Below are 27,879 nucleotides of genomic sequence, written 5' to 3' on the forward strand. Positions count from 1 at the left end.
TTTCCTAATAATTTAATTGTTTAATTATTGAAATGAACACGAGTCTATGTTTGGTTGAATATTTACAATCTGGCTTACCTTTTTTTTTGTTAGTTATTACTGCATTGATTTCTTTTTTTTTGTTAGTTATTACTGCATTGATTTCTTGGGTTAAATAGTGATTCATAGAAGCAACTTTCTTTGCAAATTCAGTAGAATCTTTATCCAGTTTTTGTATCTTTATTATATACCATATTAAACTTCCTGCAAATAATTCATCACTCATTAATGTGTATGGGCAATTTTACATTTATAAAATAACTTACTCCTTATCGCTTTATGTTTTATTGGAGTGATTTGCTGTCGTGAGTGTACTCCATTTGGAGTTTTATTAGATGGATCTCCCGATATAGATCGCTCTGATAGCTGTATTCTAGTATACAAGCTACGAGCTATCGTTTTTATAAACATGCTGTGTTCCTTTTGCTTAATAGCCTCTTCCCATTGCGATAATCTAATGTAAATATCATCTCCCAATGAAATCATGTTAACCTGCAATATCAAGCATACTTATGAAATGTCGATGTATTATTCAACTATACTATAAAATAAGACAAAAAATTTTTACGTTAAGTTTTTGACCATACAAAAATTAATATACGTGTAAAAATTTCTCTTGATTTCAAAATTCAAAAACAAATTGACATTTTTAAATAAAAGAAATAAAAATTGACATTGTTTTAACACAACATTGTAAAAGTATTTTACTTCTATAGTAAAAATTTACTGGTTAAAACATATTTTCATCATTGTATTTTTTGTATCAATACGTACAAACCTTTTCACCATTCTGTAATTGACGAACAAATACTTTTTTAAAATTATTGCTTTTAATACTTTTAGAAACTTTTATTTTTTTCGTAGGGTTGAACTCAGACATCGATTGCTTTTCAAAAAAAAGCCTTTTCTTGCACTTTTGGCTGACAACGGTATAATAACCATCATCTTCATCATCATCATCATCGTTATGATCTTTTTTTTTAGGCGTTGATGTTGCAATTTGATCTGTTTTTCCCTAAAAAAAGGAGTAATGATAGTAAAACTTTATTTAAAATATAAATATTGTGTGATTATATTTACCCCTAGAGAGTTATTACTTCTTGATTGATCAGAGTTGTCAGCTGTTGATGGACCTAGAAATATACAACATAAATATTCATGTAATATATACTAATCATTATTCATTAGTCATCTTAATGAGTTTCAATATTTTATATGTATTTACCTGCATTATAAAAGTCACGATTTAAAATTTGTTGTTCTAGGTTTTGATTTTTTTCTTCTAGTTTTTTTACTGTTTCTTCACAAGTTTTATATTTTTCGAGCAACTGTTTATTCGATAATTGTAACTGTATATATTTCTTTTTCAACTCATCGAGATCATCAGATATTTTTTTTTCAGTTCTGATTGTTTGTGCCTCACTTGGTTTTTTGGGAGATAGTTCAGAAATCTTTGTATCCCTGCATGGAAGTGTAACATTTTCTGTTCGTCCTTGTTCACTGGTATCTGTGATTTCAGTTGGTAAATCATTTTCTGTTGAATCTATCTCCAATGGATCTACATCAATCTTTTCGGATGCAGCTCTATCATCTATAACTTCTTGTATAATTAAATCATTTGTGTTAACAAAGTTTTCTATCTTTTTTAGAAAAATGTCTTTTTGGGCTTTTTTTTCTGCTAATGCAGCTTTTTGAGTAGTCTAAAATTAGTATGGCATTGCATTATTGTATAATCAGATAAAAATATTAGAAGAAACAGAATAAAATGAAAACTGTATAGAATGATTAATACCTCTTTCAATGGCTTTGTAACCTCTTCGCTGCCATCACTCAAGATTTCATTTGAATCAACATTAATTTTTTTTGTAGGGCGACTTTCGCTTTTATACTCTACGATAGCAGAGTGATCAAGTGGTGGGAAAACTGTTCTCCTCATCAACCATTTGGCAACTTGGTCAGCATTGCCTGATGATGGCCGAAAAGACATGTTACAAGTATATCTCGAATTTATGATTAACAAGATTTACCATCTAAGACAGACATTCAAAATAATTTTAAATTAACTAGCAATAACAATTTATTACAAAGGCAAATGACTTCAAAAATATTCCCAAGGAAGATGTGGATTTTAATTGCATGAGAAACAACTTACTATCTATTTTTGTAACTTACATGCTAGATCACCAATTTGGACTCCAATAGGTTTTCCTTCAAAATCTTCACTCTCATTATCATCTTCCTCAAAATCTTCTCTATCCAGGACAGCAGTATAAATTTGTTTATTATCAAAATCTAAGTTATGACTTGGTGGATGTTCTTTAAACTCTATAATTTTCTCAATTGGAACAATTAGTAGCTTTTTGGAAAATTCAATCATTTTCACTCTTGCATGTGTAACTTTGCCGTTACTTGCCATGTTTGACGTCGATGTAACGGAGATAACGTTGACGAAACAAATTAGTAACAACTACACTATACACTTACATATTTTTAGTTGTGCAGCGAAGAACGACGGCAAGTAGCCATTACAGAAAATTTTTGGCGGTTTTTAATTACCAAAAGCCACTAATCACATTACTAAAGGCAATGAAGATCAAACTATAGAACTTGTCATCACTAAGGCCGCGGTTACATGGCGGCGGAAGTATCCAGCGGTACGTCACGGCGGAAAGAGAAAAGAGTCCCCCCACCATCATTTTAATGAGTTACGCGTTCCGCTCCCGCTGGATAAAATCTCCATCGTGCACATGAGAGCGTAACAAGCGGAGCGTAACGACGGAAGCCAACTAAATAATGATATAACTTTTTTCTTTTATTTTTCTTAAAATTTTTTGATATGTGACAATGATCATAGCTATGATAGTCATTTTTCTATAATAATGTATCATACGTAAGAATTAATAATTCACATTAAATGCATAACATCGAATGTTTGCCGCTAGAAAGCTATACTCTCATTGGCTTCCGTCGTTACGCTCCGCTTGTTACGCTCTCATGTGCACGATGGAGATTTTATCCAGCGGGAGCGGAACGCGTAACTCATTAAAATGATGGTGGGGGGACTCTTTTCTCTTTCCGCCGTGACGTACCGCTGGATACTTCCGCCGCCATGTAACCGCGGCCTTAGTGATGACAAGTTCTATAGTTTGATCTTCATTGCCTTTAGTAATGTGATTAGTGGCTTTTGGTAATTAAAAACCGCCAAAAATTTTCTGTAATGGCTACTTGCCGTCGTTCTTCGCTGCACAACTAAAAATATGTAAGTGTATAGTGTAGTTGTTACTAATTTGTTTCGTCAACGTTATCTCCGTTACATCGACGTCAAACATGGCAAGTAACGGCAAAGTTACACATGCAAGAGTGAAAATGATTGAATTTTCCAAAAAGCTACTAATTGTTCCAATTGAGAAAATTATAGAGTTTAAAGAACATCCACCAAGTCATAACTTAGATTTTGATAATAAACAAATTTATACTGCTGTCCTGGATAGAGAAGATTTTGAGGAAGATGATAATGAGAGTGAAGATTTTGAAGGAAAACCTATTGGAGTCCAAATTGGTGATCTAGCATGTAAGTTACAAAAATAGATAGTAAGTTGTTTCTCATGCAATTAAAATCCACATCTTCCTTGGGAATATTTTTGAAGTCATTTGCCTTTGTAATAAATTGTTATTGCTAGTTAATTTAAAATTATTTTGAATGTCTGTCTTAGATGGTAAATCTTGTTAATCATAAATTCGAGATATACTTGTAACATGTCTTTTCGGCCATCATCAGGCAATGCTGACCAAGTTGCCAAATGGTTGATGAGGAGAACAGTTTTCCCACCACTTGATCACTCTGCTATCGTAGAGTATAAAAGCGAAAGTCGCCCTACAAAAAAAATTAATGTTGATTCAAATGAAATCTTGAGTGATGGCAGCGAAGAGGTTACAAAGCCATTGAAAGAGGTATTAATCATTCTATACAGTTTTCATTTTATTCTGTTTCTTCTAATATTTTTATCTGATTATACAATAATGCAATGCCATACTAATTTTAGACTACTCAAAAAGCTGCATTAGCAGAAAAAAAAGCCCAAAAAGACATTTTTCTAAAAAAGATAGAAAACTTTGTTAACACAAATGATTTAATTATACAAGAAGTTATAGATGATAGAGCTGCATCCGAAAAGATTGATGTAGATCCATTGAAGATAGATTCAACAGAAAATGATTTACCAACTGAAATCACAGATACCAGTGAACAAGGACGAACAGAAAATGTTACACTTCCATGCAGGGATACAAAGATTTCTGAACTATCTCCCAAAAAACCAAGTGAGGCACAAACAATCAGAACTGAAAAAAAAATATCTGATGATCTCGATGAGTTGAAAAAGAAATATATACAGTTACAATTATCGAATAAACAGTTGCTCGAAAAATATAAAACTTGTGAAGAAACAGTAAAAAAACTAGAAGAAAAAAATCAAAACCTAGAACAACAAATTTTAAATCGTGACTTTTATAATGCAGGTAAATACATATAAAATATTGAAACTCATTAAGATGACTAATGAATAATGATTAGTATATATTACATGAATATTTATGTTGTATATTTCTAGGTCCATCAACAGCTGACAACTCTGATCAATCAAGAAGTAATAACTCTCTAGGGGTAAATATAATCACACAATATTTATATTTTAAATAAAGTTTTACTATCATTACTCCTTTTTTTAGGGAAAAACAGATCAAATTGCAACATCAACGCCTAAAAAAAAAGATCATAACGATGATGATGATGATGAAGATGATGGTTATTATACCGTTGTCAGCCAAAAGTGCAAGAAAAGGCTTTTTTTTGAAAAGCAATCGATGTCTGAGTTCAACCCTACGAAAAAAATAAAAGTTTCTAAAAGTATTAAAAGCAATAATTTTAAAAAAGTATTTGTTCGTCAATTACAGAATGGTGAAAAGGTTTGTACGTATTGATACAAAAAATACAATGATGAAAATATGTTTTAACCAGTAAATTTTTACTATAGAAGTAAAATACTTTTACAATTTTGTGTTTAAACAATGTCAATTTTTATTTCTTTTATTTAAAAATGTCAATTTGTTTTTGAATTTTGAAATCAAGAGAAATTTTTACACGTATATTAATTTTTGTATGGTCAAAAACTTAACGTAAAAATTTTTTGTCTTATTTTATAGTATAGTTGAATAATACATCGACATTTCATAAGTATGCTTGATATTGCAGGTTAACATGATTTCATTGGGAGATGATATTTACATTAGATTATCGCAATGGGAAGAGGCTATTAAGCAAAAGGAACACAGCATGTTTATAAAAACGATAGCTCGTAGCTTGTATACTAGAATACAGCTATCAGAGCGATCTATATCGGGAGATCCATCTAATAAAACTCCAAATGGAGTACACTCACGACAGCAAATCACTCCAATAAAACATAAAGCGATAAGGAGTAAGTTATTTTATAAATGTAAAATTGCCCATACACATTAATGAGTGATGAATTATTTGCAGGAAGATTAATATGGTATATAATAAAGATACAAAAACTGGATAAAGATTCTACTGAATTTGCAAAGAAAGTTGCTTCTATGAATCACTATTTAACCCAAGAAATCAATGCAGTAATAACTAACAAAAAAAAAGAAATCAATGCAGTAATAACTAACAAAAAAAAAGGTAAGCCAGATTGTAAATATTCAACCAAACATAGACTCGTGTTCATTTCAATAATTAAACAATTAAATTATTAGGAAAAACTCTTGCTAACCGTCAGGTTACAAACAAGAAGTTTTCAAAGGAAAATCAGGAAGAACAACAAACAGTTGATTCAGAAGAACAAGTATCTGAAGATGATATTGAGACTTTATTGGAAGAATTAGAAGGATAGTTTTATTTAGTCTGTAAGTTCGTTCTATTTACTATTGATTAATAGTTAATATAATAAAAATTTATAACGCAATTGAATGCGACATTTTTGGTATATTAACTTAATAGTTTGAAACTATTAAGTATAGTTCAGAAAATTAAAAAGTTTATACAGCAAATATATAGTAAGTATCGAAATGATATTGATAGTTTCATATGTTAAAAACTTAATCATAAGATGATATTGGAATGTTTGATAAACATTTTTTAGCAATCATCACTACAATGTAAGTAGTTTATTGTACTAAGACTTGTCAGTTAAAAACTGAAAATGAAGCGTAAGAGTAATATTTCAATAATTATTTTGATAGTCCGATAATTTATAGTACTATTCCCTAAGAGATTATAAACATAATTGAAGAAGTATATCTTGATGTTCATCAGTTACTCAATACTTTGGAAAATTTGTAAGAATTTACTGTAAGAACAACCACTAATAAATTTATATTTTTTTAATGCACAAATAATGATTATTTTGTTCTTTGGTTTTTGGTTTTACACCTACCTATGAAAATAGAATGAAAGTAAGTACATCTTATTCTTACACCCAGTTATAGCTACAATATGAGTAGTTACAGCTATACGTACAGCTATAAGAATAGCTATACATAATAGCTATATTTACAACTATATCTAACAGCTATTTTATGGGTTGTACAGTACTTGCGTGTATAGCTATAATTATATTTATAATTATACCTGTACATAAACGTTTACGTACACCTTATTCATACACTCGATTATAGCTATAATATAGGTAGTTATAGCTGTATGTACAGCTGTAAGAACAGCTGTTTTTAATAGCTATATTTCCAGCTATATATTTTATCCCGGGGGCCATGACAGCCGCGACGTGCCCTGGCACCATTTGATTCAAGCTTGACTGTAAAAGAGCCTCATTGGCTGCATAGTCCTACATACCAAACTACACGGTACACAGACGTGGCAGACGCGAAAAATCCCATGGCGGAGTAGCTATCCTTGTACGCAAGGGCATCTGCCACCGAGTCATAAGTACGGACACTGCCAACTGCGAAGCAGTGCTCTCGCCTGCGGCAGAAAACCGAAGACGTGACCGTCACAGTACCGCCACCTGAACTGACGCCCTGCGGCCAGAGTTAATGCGCGCTAAGCGGCAAATTCAAATGTGCTAAAACCAACTAACTAAATCCCAAGCTTTTTAACATAATAACTCAGTACCCAAAACCTCTTATACCAAATAACCCTATACTTCAGATAAATACAACCAAACAATATTTTAAATACACGCTCAACTTATAACTGTATACATAAATCATACTCATCAGATTGCAAAATCTTTAAAATAAAGATCCAAACGACTTGCAACACATAAATATAATGAGAAAAAAACTACTAAATAACCCAGGGAGCTTAATATCTAATTAATTTATTGATAAAAATATAAAATATAACTACGCCGCGTATCCCTATATGACCCAAGGCACTTCATGGTAAGTTTATTACCTAATCAAATATAAATTAAAAGCCCAAGCGCCTATCACCAGATGACCCGGGGCGCTTGCTGGCCACTTTTTTTAAAATTTTACTGAGCGCCTATTACCAGATGACTCAGGGCGCTTACTGGCCACTTTTTTTAAAATTAAACTGAGCTGCTATCACCAGATGACTCAGGGCGCTTACTAGCCAGTTTATTAACTAATTAAATATAAATTCACAGCCCAAGCGCCTATCACCAGATGACCCGGGGCGCTTGCTGTCCACTTTTTTAAAAATTTTACTGAGCGCCTATTACCAGATGACTCAGGGCGCTTACTAGCCAGTTTATTAACTAATTAAATATAAATTAAAAGCCCAAGCGCCTATCACCAGATGACCCGGGGCGCTTGCTGTCCACTTTTTTTAAAATTTTACTGAGCGCCTATCACCAGATGACTCAGGGCGCTTACTAGCCAGTTTATTAACTAATTAAATATAAATTAAAAGCCCAAGCGCCTATCACCAGATGACCCGGGGCGCTTGCTGTCCACTTTTTTTAAAATTTTACTGAGCGCCTATCACCAGATGACTCAGGGCGCTTACTAGCCAGTTTATTACCTAATCAAATATAAATTAAAAGCCCAAGCGCCTATCACCAGATGACCCGGGGCGCTTACTGGCCACTTTTTTAAAAATTAAACTGAGCGCCTATCCCCAGATGCCCTCAAATACTTGCTTTACAGTTTTCAAACCGTCGGATTAATAATTATCGAGACAAGTGCTTGTTAAGAAACGAAAAGAATTCAATTTTTGGCCCTGATGGTATTAATAAATGGCTTAGAAATTAACAACAAGCTGTATAACGTCCTTAGTTACTTGATATAAGTTCCATTCTATTTTTTGTTAACTCAAAAATGCTAGCATAAGAGCTCTTAATTGTTCTAAGTAACATCGGAGTATGCCTTTATAATATTTTATAATTATTATTATTGCAGTAGTTGGCCGATTAGTACGTTAGGTTACTTATACATACAGCACTAGTTATTTGTTGGTTTTTTTTGTATCACAATTAAGAACCTATTAAGTGCCTTACTTTGCTACACATTGAATGCCGTAACTATTGTAGCATTTTTCATTTTATTAACCAGTGGATAGTAAGCGCCCTGGGTCATGTAGTGATAGACGCTTAGGATTTAAATTTATATTTAATTTGTTAATAAACTGGCCAGTAAGTGCCCTGAGTCATCTGGTAATAGCAGCTTAGTTTAATTTAAAAAAAAGTGGCCAGTAAGCGCCCCGGGTCATCTGGTGATAGGCGCTTGGGCTTTTAATTTATATTTAATTAGTTAATAAACTGGCTAGTAAGCGCCCTGAGTCATCTGGTGATAGCAGCTCAGTTTAATTTAAAAAAAAGTGGCCAGCAAGCGCCCCGGGTCATCTGGTGATAGGCGCTTGGGCTTTTAATTTATATTTAATTAGTTAATAAACTGGCTAGTAAGCGCCCTGAGTCATCTGGTAATAGGCGCTCAGTAAAATTTTTAAAAAAGTGGACAGCAAGCGCCCCGGGTCATCTGGTGATAGGCGCTTGGGCTGTGAATTTATATTTAATTAGTTAATAAACTGGCTAGTAAGCGCCCTGAGTCATCTGGTGATAGCAGCTCAGTTTAATTTTAAAAAAAGTGGCCAGTAAGCGCCCTGAGTCATCTGGTAATAGGCGCTCAGTAAAATTTTAAAAAAAGTGGCCAGCAAGCGCCCCGGGTCATCTGGTGATAGGCGCTTCGGCTTTTAATTTATATTTAATTAGTTAATAAACTGGCTAGTAAGCGCCCTGAGTCATCTGGTGATAGGCGCTCAGTTTAATTTAAAAAAAAGTGGCCAGCAAGCGCCCCGGGTCATTTGGTGATAGGCGCTTGGGCTTTTAATTTATATTTAATTAGTTAATAAACTGGCTAGTAAGCGCCCTGAGTCATCTGGTGATAGGCGCTCAGTAAAATTTTAAAAAAAGTGGACAGCAAGCGCCCCGGGTCATCTGGTGATAGGCGCTTGGGCTTTTAATTTATATTTAATTAGTTAATAAACTGGCTAGTAAGCGCCCTGAGTCATCTGGTGATAGGCGCTCAGTAAAATTTAAAAAAAAAGGGACAGCAAGCGCCCCGGGTCATCTGGTGATAGGCGCTTGGGCTGTGAATTTATATTTAATTAGTTAATAAACTGGCTAGTAAGCGCCCTGAGTCATCTGGTGATAGCAGCTCAGTTTAATTTTAAAAAAAGTGGCCAGTAAGCGCCCTGAGTCATCTGGTGATAGCAGCTCAGTTTAATTTTAAAAAAAGTGGCCAGTAAGCGCCCCGGGTCATCTGGTGATAGGCGCTTGGGCTTTTAATTTATATTTGATTAGGTAATAAACTGGCTAGTAAGCGCCCTGAGTCATCTGGTGATAGGCGCTCAGTAAAATTTTAAAAAAAGTGGCCAGTAAGCGCCCCGGGTCATCTGGTGATAGGCGCTTGGGCTTTTAATTTATATTTGATTAGGTAATAAACTTACCATGAAGTGCCTTGGGTCATATAGGGATACGCGTCGTAGTTATATTTTATATTTTTATCAATAAATTAATTAGATATTAAGCTTCCTGGGTTATTTAGTAGTTTTTTCTCATTATATTTATGTGTTGCAAGTCGTTTGGATCTTTATTTTAAAGATTTTGCAATCTGATGAGTATGATTTATGTATACAGTTATAAGTTGAGCGTGTATTTAAAATATTGTTTGGTTGTATTTATCTGAAGTATAGGGTTATTTGGTATAAGAGGTTTTGGGTACTGAGTTATTATGTTAAAAAGCTTGGGATTTAGTTAGTTGGTTTTAGCACATTTGAATTTGCCGCTTAGCGCGCATTAACTCTGGCCGCAGGGCGTCAGTTCAGGTGGCGGTACTGTGACGGCCACGTCTTCGGTTTTCTGCCGCAGGCGAGAGCACTGCTGCGAAGCAGTCGGCATCGAAGTACACACCACTTCATCTGCCTCCATCAGAATCATCTCCCTCTATTCTCCTCCAACGGATGATCCAAACCTCCAATGCATAATCCCGCTGTTTGACCATAGAGGTATAAGAATAGAGGAGAAAAGGGAGCGTGATATGCGACAGCAGAATTCGCTACGTAACGGGGCATCTATCTTTGTCTGGCAGTTATGTTATTGGTCAAGTCCTACATGAGATTGAATCGACTGTAGGATTCAGGACGAAGAAGTAGCCAATAACGTAGCTTTGGCAACAAGGACAGATGCCCCGTTACACTTGATTATGCTGTCGCTGCCGCTAATGGGCTAGTATAGCGCTTTTCCCCTCTATTCTTATACCTCTATGTGTTTGACTCCAACATCTCTACAATAGTTGCTGGTGACTTAAATGCTTAAGACAAATCGTGGGGATGCAAACACGAGAATCCTAAGGGTCATTCCCTCCTCAAACACTTGCGCAACCTCAACATCAACATTAAGGTTCCGAGTAAACCGACTCACTTCCCCAGCTCACCAGACCAAGACCCAGACATCTTAGACATATTCCTGACGAAAAACTTAACCACACCTACGGAATCACGAACATCCCCAGACCTCCCTTGCAACCATAACCCAGTCTACCTAGAGATCCCTAGATCCCTTCTCACCATACCCGTTACAACCAGCCGCATAGACTGGATCCACCTTGCGTATAACCTCGAATCCTCTCAATTTAAATGTTGCCCCATTAGATCCCAAACGGAACTCGACATAGCAGTAGACGAATTTACTGGCGAACTCAACAGATGCACACAAGAAGCCACCACAACAACCACAGCTTTACAACGTGAACTTAAACTCCCCCGCAACCTTCTGCATCTCATCAAGGAGAAGAAAAGAATCCAGAAACTCTGGCAAAAAAGGAGAACCCCCGAACTTAAAGTTCACCTTAACTTCTTGAAAGGTAAGTCAAATTCCAAGTCTTCGAATTCCGAAACAAGGAAAAAATTCATAGCTAAGGCAGAGTCCCACCCAAGAAATGCTTGGAAGGTCGTTAAAAAACTCCGTGACAAACGGCCTTCCCACCCCCCCCCCTTTAACAAGGGAACAAACTCTACTCGGTGGATTCGGACCAAGCAGAGATCTTTGCAGATTCGCTGCAAAATCAATGCTCCCCCAACCTTAGCGCTAAAGAACTAGCGCAGGAACACGCGAGGATCACCCACACCGTACAGCAACAGGTCCTTGACAATCCAGATTTCAAACACTGCACACCCTTCCAAATCAGAGGGATCATCCGATCCCTAAAAACTCGAAAAGCCCCTGGCAATGACGGTATCTCCAATAGCGTCCTGAAAATCCTCCCTCAAAAATTCATCACGGCGATTTGCAACATCACCAACGCCGTGATGCGCCTTCGTTATTTTCCAATTGGGTGGTAGGTGGCTACGGTCATCTGCCTCCCGAAGCCGGGAAAATCCCTCAGCAACCCTGCGAGCCACAGACCCATTAGCCTACTCTCATCGCCCACTAAAATCACTGAAAGCGTCATTCTTACCCACCTAAACAAGCACGCCACGGAAAATAACATCCTTCCAGACGTGCAGTACGGTTTTAGAGCCAGACATTCAGCCGTACACCAGCTTCTGAGAGTTACTGAAGACTTCTCCGATAGCCTCATCCACAAAATCTTCACCGCGATATCTTTCCTAGATGTACAGCAGGCCTTCGACAGAGTTTGGCATGAAGGCCTCCTGTATAAGCTTATTCAGTTAGGTTTTCTGCACTACCTCATCGGCAACGTCAAATCTTACGTCATGAACAGATTCATCCACGTTAAAGTTGGCGACTCCCTCTCCGATCCCCGTCCAATAACCTCTGGAGTCCCCCAAGGCTCCAAACTTTTATCCACCCTTTTCAACATTTTTTGCCACGACCTGCCCCAGCGCGAAAACATCAACACGTACGTCTATGCAGACGACGTCGCGGTCAGCTGCACGTCAAAAGAACACTCACGGTGCACCACCTTTCTGAACGAGCAAATCGTCACTCTCCATAACTGGTATAGTCTTTGGAAACTGGTCGTAAACGAGGCGAAGACTATAGCCATGCTCGTCTCCTGGAGAAATCCAAGGAAGAAACTGCAGAAGATAAAGGTCAACGGAGTAGAAATCGACTGGAGCTACTCCGCCAAGTACTTGGGCGTAACGCTAGACCGCCGACTCACGTACGTTCGGCACATCAACAACACCCGTGGCAAGGCATACGGAGCCTTCGTGCAGCTAAAGCCCTCCTCCAACAACAAAGCAGGCTCCCAGAAGACCAAGCTGCGCACCTTCAGCGCCATAATCAAGAGCATCAGCACCTACGCGATACCAACGTGGGGCGCTGCAAAGGGAGACCGACTATACCCTATCTCAAGTTATGACGTCAATCATGACGTTATTTGTGATATCGCCAAAAACGTCATTAATGACGTCATAAATGACACCACATTGATGTAAATATGACGTCATTTACGACGTTGCAAAAGATGTACTTCACGACGTCTCAAAAGACGTCATGTACATAGGTTGTTGTTCATCAAAGGGCTGTTTGAAAGCATTGGATGGCCGTTTAGGTGCGACTACTAGGATGGTTACACTAAAACTGGGGGGTTTGAGTATTTTTTATAATAAAAAAAAAATTTTCTCAAGTAGGGAAAAAACTTTCTAAATTCAAAAACTTTTTGAATCCCTTTGTTTTGGTGTTACCATCATAATGCTAGCCTCTTTAAGGAGATCAAATGCTTTCAAACAGCCCTTTGTCAAGCAACAACCTATGTAAATGACGGCTTTAGAGACGTCATGAAGTACGTCTTTTGTGACGTCGTAAATAACGTTATATTGACGTCAATGTGATGTCATTAACGATATCATGAATGACGTATTTGGCTATGTCACGAAGGACTTCATGTTCGACGTCATAACTTGAGATAGGGCAGGGCATCCAGGGCCCTTTCATGAAGATACATGGGTCGGTCCTGGGTATTCCATGGTACATCAGGAATACGCAGATTATCAAGGAGTTTGACATCGTCCCTCCAAGACAAGCAGCCCCCGTCCTTGCGTCTTCAATCTGCGCCTCCATTACGGACCATCACCCAAACCCTACCATCGCTGCACTCGCGAACCTCCAACTGGGTCACTTCGACCTTATAAGACGTCCCTGCGCTCTAGCACAGAATCCCGAGGACACTTAGCATACTCTAGGTCTTCAATCCCCCCTACTTCCATCGGATGCATCATCTCCATCTCCATGATCTCGACGAAACGAACGCGACTTCAATTTGTACGCTCCCTTCAGGAGCACCCTTCTATCCGCCGTATCTTCTACGGCCTCAACTCTATTCGCTCCGAGCATGACACGCAGCGCCGCCCTCGGTGTCAGAATCGCGCAATACCGTATCCCCGTATGATTAAATCGTAACACTGTCGCTTATAGGAGAAAGTATTATTTATTGAATAAGACGTACATACTGCTATCGCGTAAACATCAGCACCCTAAAAAATGGATATGATTATCCAAACAGGCTTTAGAAGTATAAGTTGCAACATAGTTTTTAATAATGAAACGCTGAAAAAAGCTAAAAAATTAGTAGAGAGTGGACACGTTGCCTACGTACAGGAATATGTAAATAAAGGAGTCGGTCATCTGATCAATTGCTATGTTGTGAGACAAACATCTGTCAGCTTAAATCCATACAAAGTAGAATTATCTGTAAGTATATTATTGCCTATGCTTGACAAATGTAGGTTATGGTAACATATACATAAATGTGTAATTTATTTATCAGATTAACGAAGACCGCTGTACACGGAAAGACCGAGATCATTGAAAATCCCCTACTACATTCAGTTACGAGTTTTTAATAGCTTGGTAAGGTTTTTTCCCGTACCACGTCCGTCTAAAACCTACGCTCAAGTATGTTATGTAGAATCTCCTTCTACTGCGTTAGGTATAAGTTTATATGAACACTAAGTACGGTATTATCTCATGTAAATAAATAAGTAATTGAATAATTTTACTCTCATGAAAAAATATTAGTGAGACATTGTAATTTCCAACTCACTAAAATATTTTTAACAAAGTCATCCATGATCCACTTTGAGGTTACTTTTGATATTTATAGTAATAATATTAACAATTCATCACTGCACCAGTATCCTAATTAACTGTTACTTATCTTTTTAACGCTGGTACATACATTTATTATGATAAAAATAATATTACAATGAATATGGATAATTTTTAATGTACCTACAGGTATATTAAAAATGCATACCACAAGAAAAAAAAACTGCTCTGCGCACTATAGTACGTCGTAAACACCTACTGGATACATCTATTTTTCATAGCTACAGTTGGTAAGGGAAAAAACCGTACCACCGTCACTAAATACTTGTACTGATATCTTAAAACCTATGTACTTGGCACGAAATTTAAGACCACTTAAGGTGACACTAAAAATTCTTGTGTTAGTAAGCAACAAATATAACGTTGGTGTAGTATTTCTTACGATCAAATATTGTAGTAGGGGATTTTCAATGATCTCGGTCTTTCCGTGTATCTCCAACGTACGTGAGCTGACAGCTCCTTCTGTTTTGTTTCATGGGGTCTACTTGGGAATTTATACAGCACCACCCCCTGCTTTTTTCTTGTTGCAATTAACAACGCAGCACTGTCTCGTACGCATTTCGTTACTTTGTAAACGTAAACACTGATTCAGATTATACAGCTAGCGGCAGCCTATGTCGACTGCTTGGAGTTCTTGCTCTCACGTATACAACATTACAGATAAGTATGTGTGTTGTGTACTATATGACAGATGATATTTAATAACCCATTATTTAAAATTTCGGGCGATTTGAAGTGCCTAGCAAAATTATTTATCCGTATTATAGACCCGGTTTGGCTAAATAACATTTTTTTTCCGCCTTCGATCGATTTCTCAACTAATTACTTTAAATGAAATAATATCTTTTCTCATATAAGACAACGCTTACTGTACGATTCATGAGGGTACGGGTTCGCCAACTTTGCTCACCTACAGCGCTGCAGTCGTTTTTTTATCCCCTTCAACCTGATGCACGGAGCGAATACAACACTTACACTCAGCACAAGTACTCTTCCAAATACACAATACCCAGCGGACTCACACGTCTACATACACACATGGAATAACACCAAATCTAATCTTCTCTAACTCTATTCCGGCGCTAGCCAACATTAGAGCCTTGCCCAAATGCGTAAGTGCCCCCTCTTCTCATCTCTTTGAGAGCGAGTCGGCCTCCGAAATTCTCCGTTATTTTCCTTCTTCTTTCTTCTCCTATGTCCTTTTGTCTTCTAGGGGAGTTGTCCTTACGGACCTGTCCCATGCGGGGAGGTTAGTTTTTAGTCGGTAGGCACATCGGGTGAATCCGACACTACCACCGGATTAGCTGGGGTGTCTATGAAGATTTTACCCTCCCCACTCCATCAAACAAAAACAAAAATAAAACAAAAAAAATTTGAAGGGTTTGCACTCAAACTCTTGAGTCATTAAATGCCGATCACGTGCGCACACGAGCTTGCGTACCAGTTAATAGTTGCGCTCCAAGTGTACATATGTAGCAACGAATTAACTGCTCACGGTCCAAAAGCACTAGTCTGCACTCAACGTTCGCTCTAGCAAACTAGCATGTCATCGGACTGCTGGCCATAATAATTTGTTGTAACGCATATTCACAAACTCGTTCAAAGTACTTGTTTTTATTTTCAAGACATCTTTACACCTAGTTCATTTAAGGTAACACGTACTTAATTGTATTTTTTCATCTCCTGTCCCTCTCCTTAAAGTTATCTGGCTGCGGCATTAACACATTTTGCTGCCCCTCGTTTATCAAACAAAAAATACAGTTTACAATTTTATACTCTGACTTTAATTTTAAGCAATCTCACTGATTCGATCACTTTCCAAGAGCATAAACTTTTGTATAGTTTTGTCGCGACCCAAAGCATGATCAGAGATAAGTTATCTCTGGCATGATGATCTAATTTTAATTGATTAACCACTTACCACACTTAGCGAAAACGATGTACACATGCACTAGTGACGTGAGCCACGTTGACCAGCCTCCATCCCAGCTTTCTTATTTTTTTACAGTTCAGCAGTCCGCGTGACTCAGCCGTTCCACCTCTCGGCCACGCCACAGCTTTACTTCCCAAGTAAAAATTTAAAGCGGACGAAAACTGGATCCAAGCTTGGCTGCCATGCCACTCACCAGTCACCTTGGCCGGAGCTTGGCACCTAACTGGGCCTCCAGTTAGTTTGTAATATGGCACTGACTTTAGCGCAGCTTGGCCTGACTTGGCTTGACTTTCGCCCAGTAATCGCCCACTTTTGTCTGCAGATCAGTATAATACAGAGACGTCGTTATATATATATATATAACTATAGTATGACGCGCGCGCGCACAGACATATATATATACATAAAATTATGAGCTTATGGCTTATGTATATCCAATACTAGTGCAGACAAAAGTGGGCTATTACTGGGAAAAAGTCATGCCAAGTCAGGCCAAACTGCTCTCGAGTCAGCACCGTATTTGGCCGCGGTTGCATGGCAGCGAAGTAGCCAACGGAACGTCACTGCGTCAGAAAAAAGGTTTTTCCACTATCGGTTTAGCAAGAGACGCTTTTGTTTCTGTTGCACATGGACACGTTGCACATAACGGAACAGTACGTTGCGTCAGAGTAGCAGCCGTCATGAAGAGTCTAAGGCTGCAGTCACATGGGGCGCAGTAGAGCGTGCAGGATATAATCGTCCCCATAAGCGACTGTGTTAAGTCTATTGTGCCACGGAACGAGGCTATCCTGCAGCGCAAAAGACTTAACACAGACGCTTATGGGGACAATTTTATCCTGCTCGCTCTATTGCGCTCTATGTGACTGCAGCCTAAGCGGGAATGGTTTGATATTGAGTATGTCATATGAATTATTATCGGATGACTGTCATTTTTTTTTAATTTTCTGACAATTAACACTGCTTCTAGTACAATCACACTTGGAAGCATAAAAAAGTATGATAATTATTATGTTAAATTAATATTTCGTTGACTTTCGTCGGTACGTAATGTCGAGTTCCGCATCCATGTGCACGATGAAATTTAGGTCTATCGGAGACGGAAGCGTCACTTGCTAAATTGATGGTGGAGAAACCTTTTTTTCTGACGCAGTGCCGTTCCGTTGGCGTTGGCCACTTCCGCATTCATGTAACTGCAGCCTTACAATGTTACAATAGCTCCCAAATCAGGAGCCAAGCTGCGTTCAAGGTGGGCGGCGTGGCAGCCAAGGTTGGGCCCAGTTTTCGCCCACTTTCAAATTCTAGTTGTGATATTTCTTATATATGTCTATGGGCTTTGGGCTTTTCTGTCTTTAATCATAGAGATATTATAGATAGAGTAGGCAAGCCACCGATTCTTCTGTAAGTGGAAGCGTTAACACGATAAAAAGAGATGCAACATCGAGCTATCTTTCTATCTCTCTCTGTGGTCTCTACTGATTGTCTATGCCAACATATACGTAAAACGTCTGTAGACAATCAGCAGCGAGCACAGAGAGAGATAGAAAGGTAGCTCGATGTTGCATCTCTTTTTAACGTGTTAACGCTTCCACTTACAGGCTTGCCTACTCTATCTATAATATCTCTATGTCTTTAATGCGCCTTCTTTGACTGTGCCCCTTTATTATTGGACTTGAAACATTTTTACTTCAAACTATTTCGATCAAATTTTTTTGTAACCTTAGTTAATTTTACCGTCATGGTTGAAACGTCTGTTATTTTACATACATTTATGTGGAGTTTCATGATAGCTGCTTTATCTACTGATTTTTTCAATGGAAGATATGATATCTTTGGACCATATCCACGAAGGCCGTTACCTGATAATTTTTTGGTAAATAATAATAATTAACATTACGTCTTCAGCAAAGCACTATATTCAACGTTGTTTTATTGATTATTACTTGATTACTATTTCTTACTATTTACATGTAATCCAAGTATATACGTGGATTTAAGTAGAGCTAGATTTAATGCCAATAGACCTAGAATTATTGTAATGTTGATATAACTCCTTTTTTGAATTTATTCATGTTTAATCACTAACTTCGTTGTAATTAAGATTTCCGGCTTCTGTACAGACTTATAATGATGTTCTTGGGCGTCACATTCAGTCAAAGGTTAGCAAAATCGTTGTTTTCTAGTCTTCTAATGGCACTATTAAAAAAAAGATGTACTTGGAAATTTCAGATTTTTCTACTAGTTATAATTTTGTGTCAGAAAAAATAGAAATTGCAGTATAAACTTCGTATACAAAGTAGTTAGTATATGATCATTATGGCTTATGTAACTTGATGTAAGTGCTGTACAATGATACATTTAAAAAATTTTTGTTGACATTATTACGTTCAGATATTTAAAACATTTGGTATGGGCAGATATAATCTACGTGAAATATTTTCATTGTATCAATGAGAATTTATTGTAAATTTACAATTCAGTCCAGCTATGACCCACAAATTAGGTTTCTTCAGTATTCATGAAAAAATTTCCTAATCAAAAGTTGAGTGGTTGGTAAACTTGTAAAGCCTTAATAAAAAAATGAGTAGTCTTCTATAAAGTAAGTTTATTTTCAGCTATTTCGATTTATGTAGAATTATGAATATCTATGGGATTAATTTTTAAATTTAATTTCAATAAATTATCTGATGTTTTTCATCATAACGTAATACACATTATGAAACATAATCAATTTACTTTAGTGGACCAATTACTTGTAATTTGATGTTCATGGATACAAAAAATGTCAGATATATTAATTCAAGGTTTGAGCAGTAAGGCTTCATACCATGCTCTTGCCCTCCAACAATGTGATAATGTATAATTTAACAGTCAGTTCATGCTCAACTGCCCAATGCCACGCATGCTTGCCTCTCGATGCTGAGCAGTATCTGCTGTATTAGAAATCAAGTGACTTTAATATCCATAAAAACAACTCTTACTTCATCTGCCTCTGACTAAGTTCCTAATATTACTTTTGAAACTCACTCATCAACTCGTTTAATTGGGAAGGGAAGGAGTAGCTTAACAGATAAATTTGCAAGTTTTACTTTAGCAAGGCTATGATTGTAGGACAGGCTCAAGAAAAATTATAGGAGGCTAATAAAGCAATTTCATGTAACTTATTGATATACCTATACACACAGATATTCTTTTACATTTTACTTGTAATCTTTATTTGTAGTAGGCCCTTATATGTGAAAAAAGCACCTTGTATCCGGTATGTTCACACCAGCATCAGTAGTACCATCGGCCCATAATGTAATTAGGATGTTACAATCTCGATGGATGTTCTGCATCAGTTTCCTGACGCCTAAAATTTTTAACATTAAAATGATTTTCTTCCAATTCGCTCTCTTGCGACTATGGGAAATGTTAAAACTTTTGTGAGCCCTAAAGGTTGTTTTGTCAACTTTGTTAAGTTGTAATGTATTTGTTGGCAAAGTAGTTTGACGTTCAACTACTCTAAAAAGAGCCGGTGAGCTGAACTCTTTCTTGACTAAAGTTTCCAGCAAATGTGACTGCCTGGATACCTCAGAGTGATCTTCTCTGGCCTGCTCTTGTAGCACCAGACTGATCGGAAGAAAAAATACAAAATCTGAAGAGTTGGAGCTAGTTGTAGAGCTCTCTGCCAATGTCTCCTGGTGTTACTCCGGAGACGTTAGTGTACAAAGCACTTTTTTTTGCAGAGCTTAGTCGTTTTGGTGATCTAAGGTAGGGAGATCGGTTCGTGATGCGTGATTTTTTGCCATTTTTAAAAATTCAATAACTCGCGTTCTATTTAATATTTAGATTCTAATTAAATTCAGACGCAAGGTAGGTATCATAGCCCTTAACATGCACACCTAATTTTAGCAAGATCGGTTGTAAACTTTTCACGGACCGCTAAGAAAACTAAAAAAGGACCTTTCGTAAAACGGCCTTAAAAAAGTTTTGGCACAACGTACTTCATTTTTCAAAAACGCTCTTCACTAAGAGTTCATCTAAAAAATTTTTAAATGCCGTTTCATTTAACCACTAGCAAGTACTTTAAATATTAGTAGTACAAAGGTCCTTCGCACTCGGTGCAAGACTGGGTTATAGGGTGTCGGCTGCTCACCTACGCGGCTCAGTCGGGTGAGCTGCCGACACCCCACTACCTAATCTTGCGCCGAGCGCGAAGGACCGCTTTGTAACCATTAATATTTAACGTACCTGATCGTGGTTAAATAAAACGGCATTTGGAGCTTTTTTAGATGAACTATTGACGAACAAGAGCGTTTTTTAAAAATTAAGCTACGTTGTGCCAAAACTTTTTGACGGACATTTAACAAAGAACCTTTTTTTAGTTTTCTTAGCGGTTCGCAAAAAGTTTACAATCGATCTTGCTGAAATTTGGTGTGTATGATAAGGCCACTAATACCTATCTAAATATTCATTAGAACACGAGTTAGTAAATTTTCAAAGATGGCAAAAAATTACAGTTTTTTTGCAATTTTCGAGTAAATGGCTTAACCGGTTAAAGCTCAACTTGGCTTTTTTTTTTCGTCTTAGAATCGCGCAACTTTTTTGCATTTGATTTTTTTGTAAGATTTTTAGTTTTTTTTTCTAGCCGCAAAAACCTGTTTTGGACACTTTTACCCTTTTTTTGGGGATCTTTGCTGAATTTTGTAGGTGTTTAAAAGTAGTACAATTTATTGTGAATACAAATAACTAAAAATAACAATTCTTTCATGCTACTTTTAATTTCCCGAAATTTCAATGGATTTGAAGCTAATTCTATCATACTATGTCCATTATTGATGTATACAACTCTCCAATAATTTGTACTAGTACACATTTTTCAGAAAAATTTCAGGATCATTTACTACATAAAATAAAGAAGAAATTAGAAATTGATTAAATCCATTTTTGTTTATAGCTCAAATTTTGTTTAATGTAAATATTACTACAAGTACGTGGCTTTTCTCACGACGGAAAGATTTTGAGAACTAATAACTTTAAAATGATAGACACTTCAGGAGTAGATGAAGGATTTGAAGCTTTTTAAAATAATTAAATTTCGCTCTTTCTGTTTTTTTTTGTACTATTATTTATATTAAATTACTTTTTACTTTTATATTAAATGAGCGGATAGAAACGTTTTCTAGTTAAATAATAAAGTCTATTCAGACATATTAATTCTAAATTTTGCTCTTAATTTGAGCATGTGAGTAATTATGAGCATTATCAAAAACTAAGAAAGTTATAAAATCACTTTTACTGCTCTTGTAAACTGCTTATTTTTTGTTATATCTTATGAGATTCTACTTGTTAATAAATTTCATTTACCTAATATTCTAATGTGTTAAAATAATAAGTGGTTAAGTTTAAAGTTGTTAGCTTATAAAGTTATAGTATTTAAAGGCAATGTTCATGTAGGGATATTAAATTCTTATAAGTAAGGGCTTTCATACTTGATCTCAACATTTTTGAACTGTGCGCTTTTCGACCGTCCTCAGCGTTGATTGAGGATTCGCCTTTATGCCTTTTTTAAACTCTCGTAGAAAAGACACTATAGGCTCAGAAGTCCTACATCTCGAAGCGGATTGCTTTACGAACAGTACATGACTGTATCAAATTAATTTAAAAAAAGAGTTACTACAGATTTTTTGCACCTTAAATAAGTGTGGTTAGGTAAGGTTCACTGCTCAACTTTTACAGTGACAAAAAAAAATTAGATCTTGATTATTAATGGAAAACTTTATGGGTACCTACCGTATCGGATACTATAGTTATGACTAGTTGGACAGCCCTAAAGTTTAGTACTAAGCAGGTAAAATTTCTCAAATCTTGTTAGTTTATGAGTCCTTTGATCAATATTGCTCATATACAGTCAAGATGACATTGATCAGCATATAACTAAAATATATCATAAAATAAAGTATTATAATTTTATGTAGCATGTGTATGCTGGAGAGATAGCTTTGTTGGATAAAAAGAGAAATGCATTAATTACTTTTGTCTTATAGCAAAGACCTGAAATTTTAATAATGTACTTATTTGTTGTCTGTAATAATTATTACACTTTAAAAGGATGTGTAGATGTTTATACTTATGCTGAAAAAATGTCTTTTAACACATTATTTATAATGCAGTAAGGAAATTTTGGCAAATTTTATGCTCTAAAAAATTAATAAAAAGTGTTTTGTATAATTTCCAGTGAACCAAAGCGGTTTATCTGCAAATAGTTCGTATGAAATAAATACTTGTTTTATATAAATATCCTATCCAAGCTATTGTTTTGTTAATTTTAAATAAACCTGAACCTTCTAAATGTCAATTTTCCGCAACCAGACTACAAGTTTTAATACATATTAGGGTCTATAATAGCCATTAATAAAGCAATACAACATATTTAAAGGGAAAAACATGTAAAAAAAAAACCCTTTTTATTGTTTGATAAATTACAAATCAAAGCAAAGTAAATGATACAAATAATGCATTATTTCGATCATAATCATATGAAAAATGAATAAACAGTTAATTTAGTTAGTTTACAATTAAAACATGTAAACGTGATTATAACGCATTGAATTGAACGACTGAACAATAAATACCATGGATTTTAGCTGTATACGCGCAGGCCTGTATTCAGTTGCTTAGACTGTTGTCCACTAACAATTGCAGAACTGACCCTAATAGGCTTGAAATAAAATGAGGGACTGTTGTCCTTTCACCAGTTATTACTAATTACAAAGAAAATATATCAGCTTTATGCATAATCGAATATTGAATACGTGTATAAGTTCATGCCCAGATAAATTATCTCGTGAGTGTTAAAACGAAAGTCAACGGTGGTGATTGCACGAAAACGCACGCCGATTCACGATTCAAAATCCAATCGCGGACCGTGAAGCACATTGCACTATAGTTAATCGCTGCAAGAAATTAACCGGGATAAACATTATTCATACGTTTATAATCGCACATGGCTCTCGCACTTAACGGAAGTTTTGATGCATTAATGATAATAGCTTTAGTTTCGCAGGATTTACTTATTAAATGCGTCTTAATCGAGAACTTTAGGGAGACATCAAAATTCTTGTAATTGCATGCAATGAATGTTGTTAAAACTTATCAAATCGAGTGTGACACGCGACGCACTAATACTTGAACACTAAACATATAATGTTCACAACTGAGTACTTACAATGAAATTAACCTACCAATCCGAAGATAAACTGGTGAATTTCGATACAGTTAAATAGAAAATGTACACGGCACACCAAACACACGAAAATCAACAAGGATTAGCTTGGCATACTCGCTCACTTCTGTTGCGTGTTAGCTAGTCGCGCTCGCTCGCTGGAATGCCCGAAAAAATTCGGTGTCCCTACAAGTTTTACTCTCTCTTTCTACACCCTACCTATATGTGGTTGCGCATGCGCCGACTTGTGAAGTCGACTTTCGACGGAACAAAAAGGTTTTTTAACTTTCTATACTTAATGTCCATTGGAGATTTTTTTTTTAAGGTGATGGCGATCCCTGCTATGCTGCTGGGTTTAGTCAACTCCCAATTTCGCAAGTTCTGTGTATAATATCTGTTTGTTTCACTTTTAGCAGCGGACTCTCGGGCTCTTATGCAGCGTTCTTTGCGCCACGGTGAGGCGCATTCTGGTGTTAACTTTTTTCTTGCTCGCCCAAATGGAGCAATGTCATTGAAACTTTTAAATCGCCATGCAACTGAACGTTCGTCAGTTTCTAAACCCCTCGTTTACGGGCCTGATATATCCAATAACTCCAGGCAGGCTCCGTTAAATGCTTCAGAGCAAAACAATCCGCTCTCTCCTGCATTTCCACCTAAATTTACCTTGCAGTCTCCCTCAAGACAATATCATAACGGCTTGTAGAGCCAACACAAGGGAGCCTCGACGTTCAGTCTAGAACAAAAACAAACTTCCTCTCCTAAATCCACGAATTAACTGGTATACAAGTAGATTCCATTTAACAGATCTGCCAAGGCACTAATACTGATCAATTGTTGGTGACGTTTAACATCACTACTTAAACTCTTACCTTCATGTTCCATGTTTTCTATATAAAATCTTTCACTTTTTCTTGTTAATATTTTTTTCATTACCGTATAGTCACTTACGTAATAACACAATCATTAGTGCTACGCACTCGTCGTTGTTAGTTACTTAAATACAAGTCCCGAACAGATCAAAAATGAGTCCCCTTCTTTCCCTTCAACCTACTTTAAACTCATAAACACATACTTAGTTTAAACTATCGCTTAGCAGAACCACTATTATATAAAATGTCTCCAAAACAAAAATACACATTATATACTTAAATTAAAATCAAATACTTGTACATTGCGATCTTTAGACGTCCAGTCGAGGTGAAGGAGGCGGAGAACAGCTCCGCAGAGCTAGCTTACACGTCTATCCGACTCGCTCGCCAAGAGCGGAATCAATTGGAGATTATCATGGAAATGCACTGGTCTTTCAACTTGCCACAAACAAATGTTAAAGGTTATGTACTGATCAGTTTTTCAAGCACCACTAACGCCTCAAGTTTTTTTTCGTCACTGTAAAAGTTAAGCATTACTTTTGTACGATTTGCTTTGTATGCAAGAAGAATTAAATTAGATATTTGTTGATGGCATATAGAGAAACGCTGTGGAAGATTGATTCTTGTTAACACAGAAAATATTAATTCATGAGTTACTAGGCTACAACCCAATACTCTTTTGTCAGATGCTATTAAATTACGCGTTTAAGAGAACACAATTTATTACTGGAAAAAAGGATAAAGCACATAAAAATAATCGGGATTCTTTCTCTTCTGAAATTGTATAAATCTGTTAACTACTGGTTTATTTTCTAAAAATGAGAGTTTTATACCCAAAGTTTGAAAAAATTGTACTTCTTCTAAGCCAATTTTATTTCTTTTGGTATTGGAAAAAGAAATCAGAAGTTTATCATTTTCCACGAATCTTCTTTTCATTTCACTCGAAATCAGATAGACGTTTCATAATATATAGCTTTCAAATGTTTTTCATTTTGGTAAACACCAATTGATCTTTTTCCAGTTGTATTGTATGAGCTATTTTCCAGTCAAAAAATCAGTTGATGAAATCGCGTTTTCCTTGCAACTTTTAGACTGGAACAGTCGACATGTAGAACAAAAAACGGTATCTGCGTTCATTGATTAATCAAGCCACTGGATTCTGTCAAACCACTCTGCCAGAAAGCTTTCTTTTACCTTAATTTTTAGGACACAATTAGTATGTTGTATAAGTGAGTGTCCTTATGCAGAAACATCACTGAAATCGTGACACAGAGTGTTTGAGTGGTTCGTATCGTACATAGGTTAGGATTCCATAGGGTTCATATAGGGACGTACCTTATTAAACGAATGCCTTTCGCCGGTTGATTTTTTTAACTAATATACTGTGTATGACAAAAACTACATTCAAGATTAGAATTTTGAATTTTTTTTTTTTTTTTTTGGTGAAAAGACTTTTTGAGAAATCTTACCTGACATCTTAAGTGAGTTTTTGGCACGGGATAGTCAACAGGGATCTTGGGTGAGATTTCGCCTAATGGTCATACCTTACCAAAAGGATCAATGCTGAAATCAGTCATAAATTACATCATTCATTCTGCGTTGATCCCATGTTGTACCTACGTCAATTCAGCGTGGAATTAGCGTTTATTAAGTCGATATTAGTTGTTGATTTAAAGACTTTTGGGAGTGCCATTCAGAGAGGTGAGGATCGTGGGATCCCCTCTTCCCGCGCAGATGTGCCCGCTTTACTGTGCACTCCTCTTGCACTCTAAAAATTTCAAACTGTACGGCTGTAATGGATTATATTTTCTAAAAATGCCTAGTACAGAAAGAAAATGCTTAGCAAAAAAAAATCATGACTTACCAAAGTATCTATAAAAACGTTCTTTTTTTTTTTTAATAATTATTTTCTCGAAAATCTTCTCTGGTGAAAAATCTGAAAAAATTCATTTGCAGTCCTTATAAACTCAAATATAGCATACATTTTTTTAGCACGATTCTACATCTTGAACTTTTCTCCCAAACCTCCTTAAAAATAATACTTTTTTCATGTTACCATTGCAGTTCCAATTTAAATGAATTCTTTGAAAGCTCATAACTTGAATACTGTCAAGTTAATAATAAATCTACATTGACTCAACGATAAATCAGCATTGATTCAACATAGAATTAACATAGATATAATGATGTAATTTACGACTGATTTCACCATTGATTTATCATTCATATTTTTAACAGAGTAGACAGGGTCACTACATTTTCTGTGAAAAGACACATATTAATATTCTCTGGTTTACCATTTACTTCCGAGGTTGTTGTAGATTTTCTGATGACTTTCATAAAATTACGTGTTAAAGTGGCAGGTTTGTAGTTGCAATTTTTTTGGAAGCATAGTAGTTAACCATAAAATTTTTGTATCGCAAATAAATTCGACATACTTTGACACAATATCTGAATTTCAGAGGTTTTTTATAATTTCATTTAAAAGCACCCAAGTCTCCTTAAGTTAGTCTTTGTTCTTTTCAGAATTTATATTACTGACACTAGCTATAAACGCAGAGGACTCTGGTTTTTTACTTCTTTAAGCAATTTTATAATCCTCAAACATTATAAAATTTATGAATGGTCTACTGGAACGTAATTGTTGTTAAGTTTTATGTTTTTCCTAATGATTTTCTTGAGACAATGAGAGCTCCAGCAGCTTTTTCGCGATGTTAGCGAATTATTTGTTGATACAAACAATGTGAAACTAAATATTATTAGCCACTACAAAAGTGACGTATTACCAAACAAGAATGAATAAGCAAAAATTCATAATAAAATATTTAGATCTTTTTTACTTAATACAACCTTTAAGCTGCTGCAAAACAAGTGTATGGAGGTAAATGTGAATAATTTATAGCTATTATAGAGAACTTGCATGTTCTCCGATTTAATTTTTTTTTCAATAACTGAAAATGCTGCGAGTAAACTTGCCAGACAGTTTTTTTAAGGCTTTGAAATATATACAATAATTTACTGAAATTCCTTACCTAATTTAAATCGATGCCACGTGATCATGACTTAAAAATTTATGAATTATGTGGGCTCGTTCATTATGTAATTATGATCTTTGAAATCGAATAAAACTACTATATAAAGCAGACACTAGCTGTGTCTTTTGCTTGTTTATCTGGATCATTTGATATAAGGTATAAATTTAATAAGGTTATACATACAACTGTCAATTAACAAATGATTGGAAAATAAACGAAC

General features: G+C 35.9%; 2 protein-coding genes across 2 annotated transcripts; one reads left to right on the forward strand and one right to left on the reverse strand.

Annotated features, from left to right (window-relative positions):
- Positions 1-234: 234 nt before the first annotated feature.
- LOC149374101 (uncharacterized) lies at positions 235-2,524 on the reverse strand. The gene is made up of 6 exons (XM_089594428.1): positions 2,212-2,524; positions 1,832-2,004; positions 1,463-1,739; positions 1,120-1,172; positions 355-531; positions 235-243 (listed from the first exon to the last, which is right to left on the reverse strand). Exons 1-6 carry the CDS (start codon positions 2,453-2,455, stop codon positions 235-237), a joined length of 933 nt encoding a protein of 310 aa, XP_089450554.1. The 5' UTR covers positions 2,456-2,524.
- A 773-nt stretch (positions 2,525-3,297) lies between these two features.
- Positions 3,298-5,587, forward strand: LOC149374102 (uncharacterized). The gene is made up of 6 exons (XM_089594429.1): positions 3,298-3,610; positions 3,818-3,990; positions 4,083-4,359; positions 4,650-4,702; positions 5,291-5,467; positions 5,579-5,587. The coding sequence occupies exons 1-6, from the start codon at positions 3,367-3,369 to the stop codon at positions 5,585-5,587; spliced, it is 933 nt and encodes a 310-aa protein (XP_089450555.1). The 5' UTR covers positions 3,298-3,366.
- Positions 5,588-27,879: the final 22,292 nt, after the last annotated feature.

Source organism: Copidosoma floridanum, unplaced genomic scaffold, assembly GCF_036245765.1.
Source record: "Copidosoma floridanum isolate Cflo_tuat_1 unplaced genomic scaffold, Cflo_Japanese_pri ptg000021l, whole genome shotgun sequence".
In the NCBI taxonomy this organism is placed as follows: domain Eukaryota; kingdom Metazoa; phylum Arthropoda; class Insecta; order Hymenoptera; family Encyrtidae; genus Copidosoma; species Copidosoma floridanum.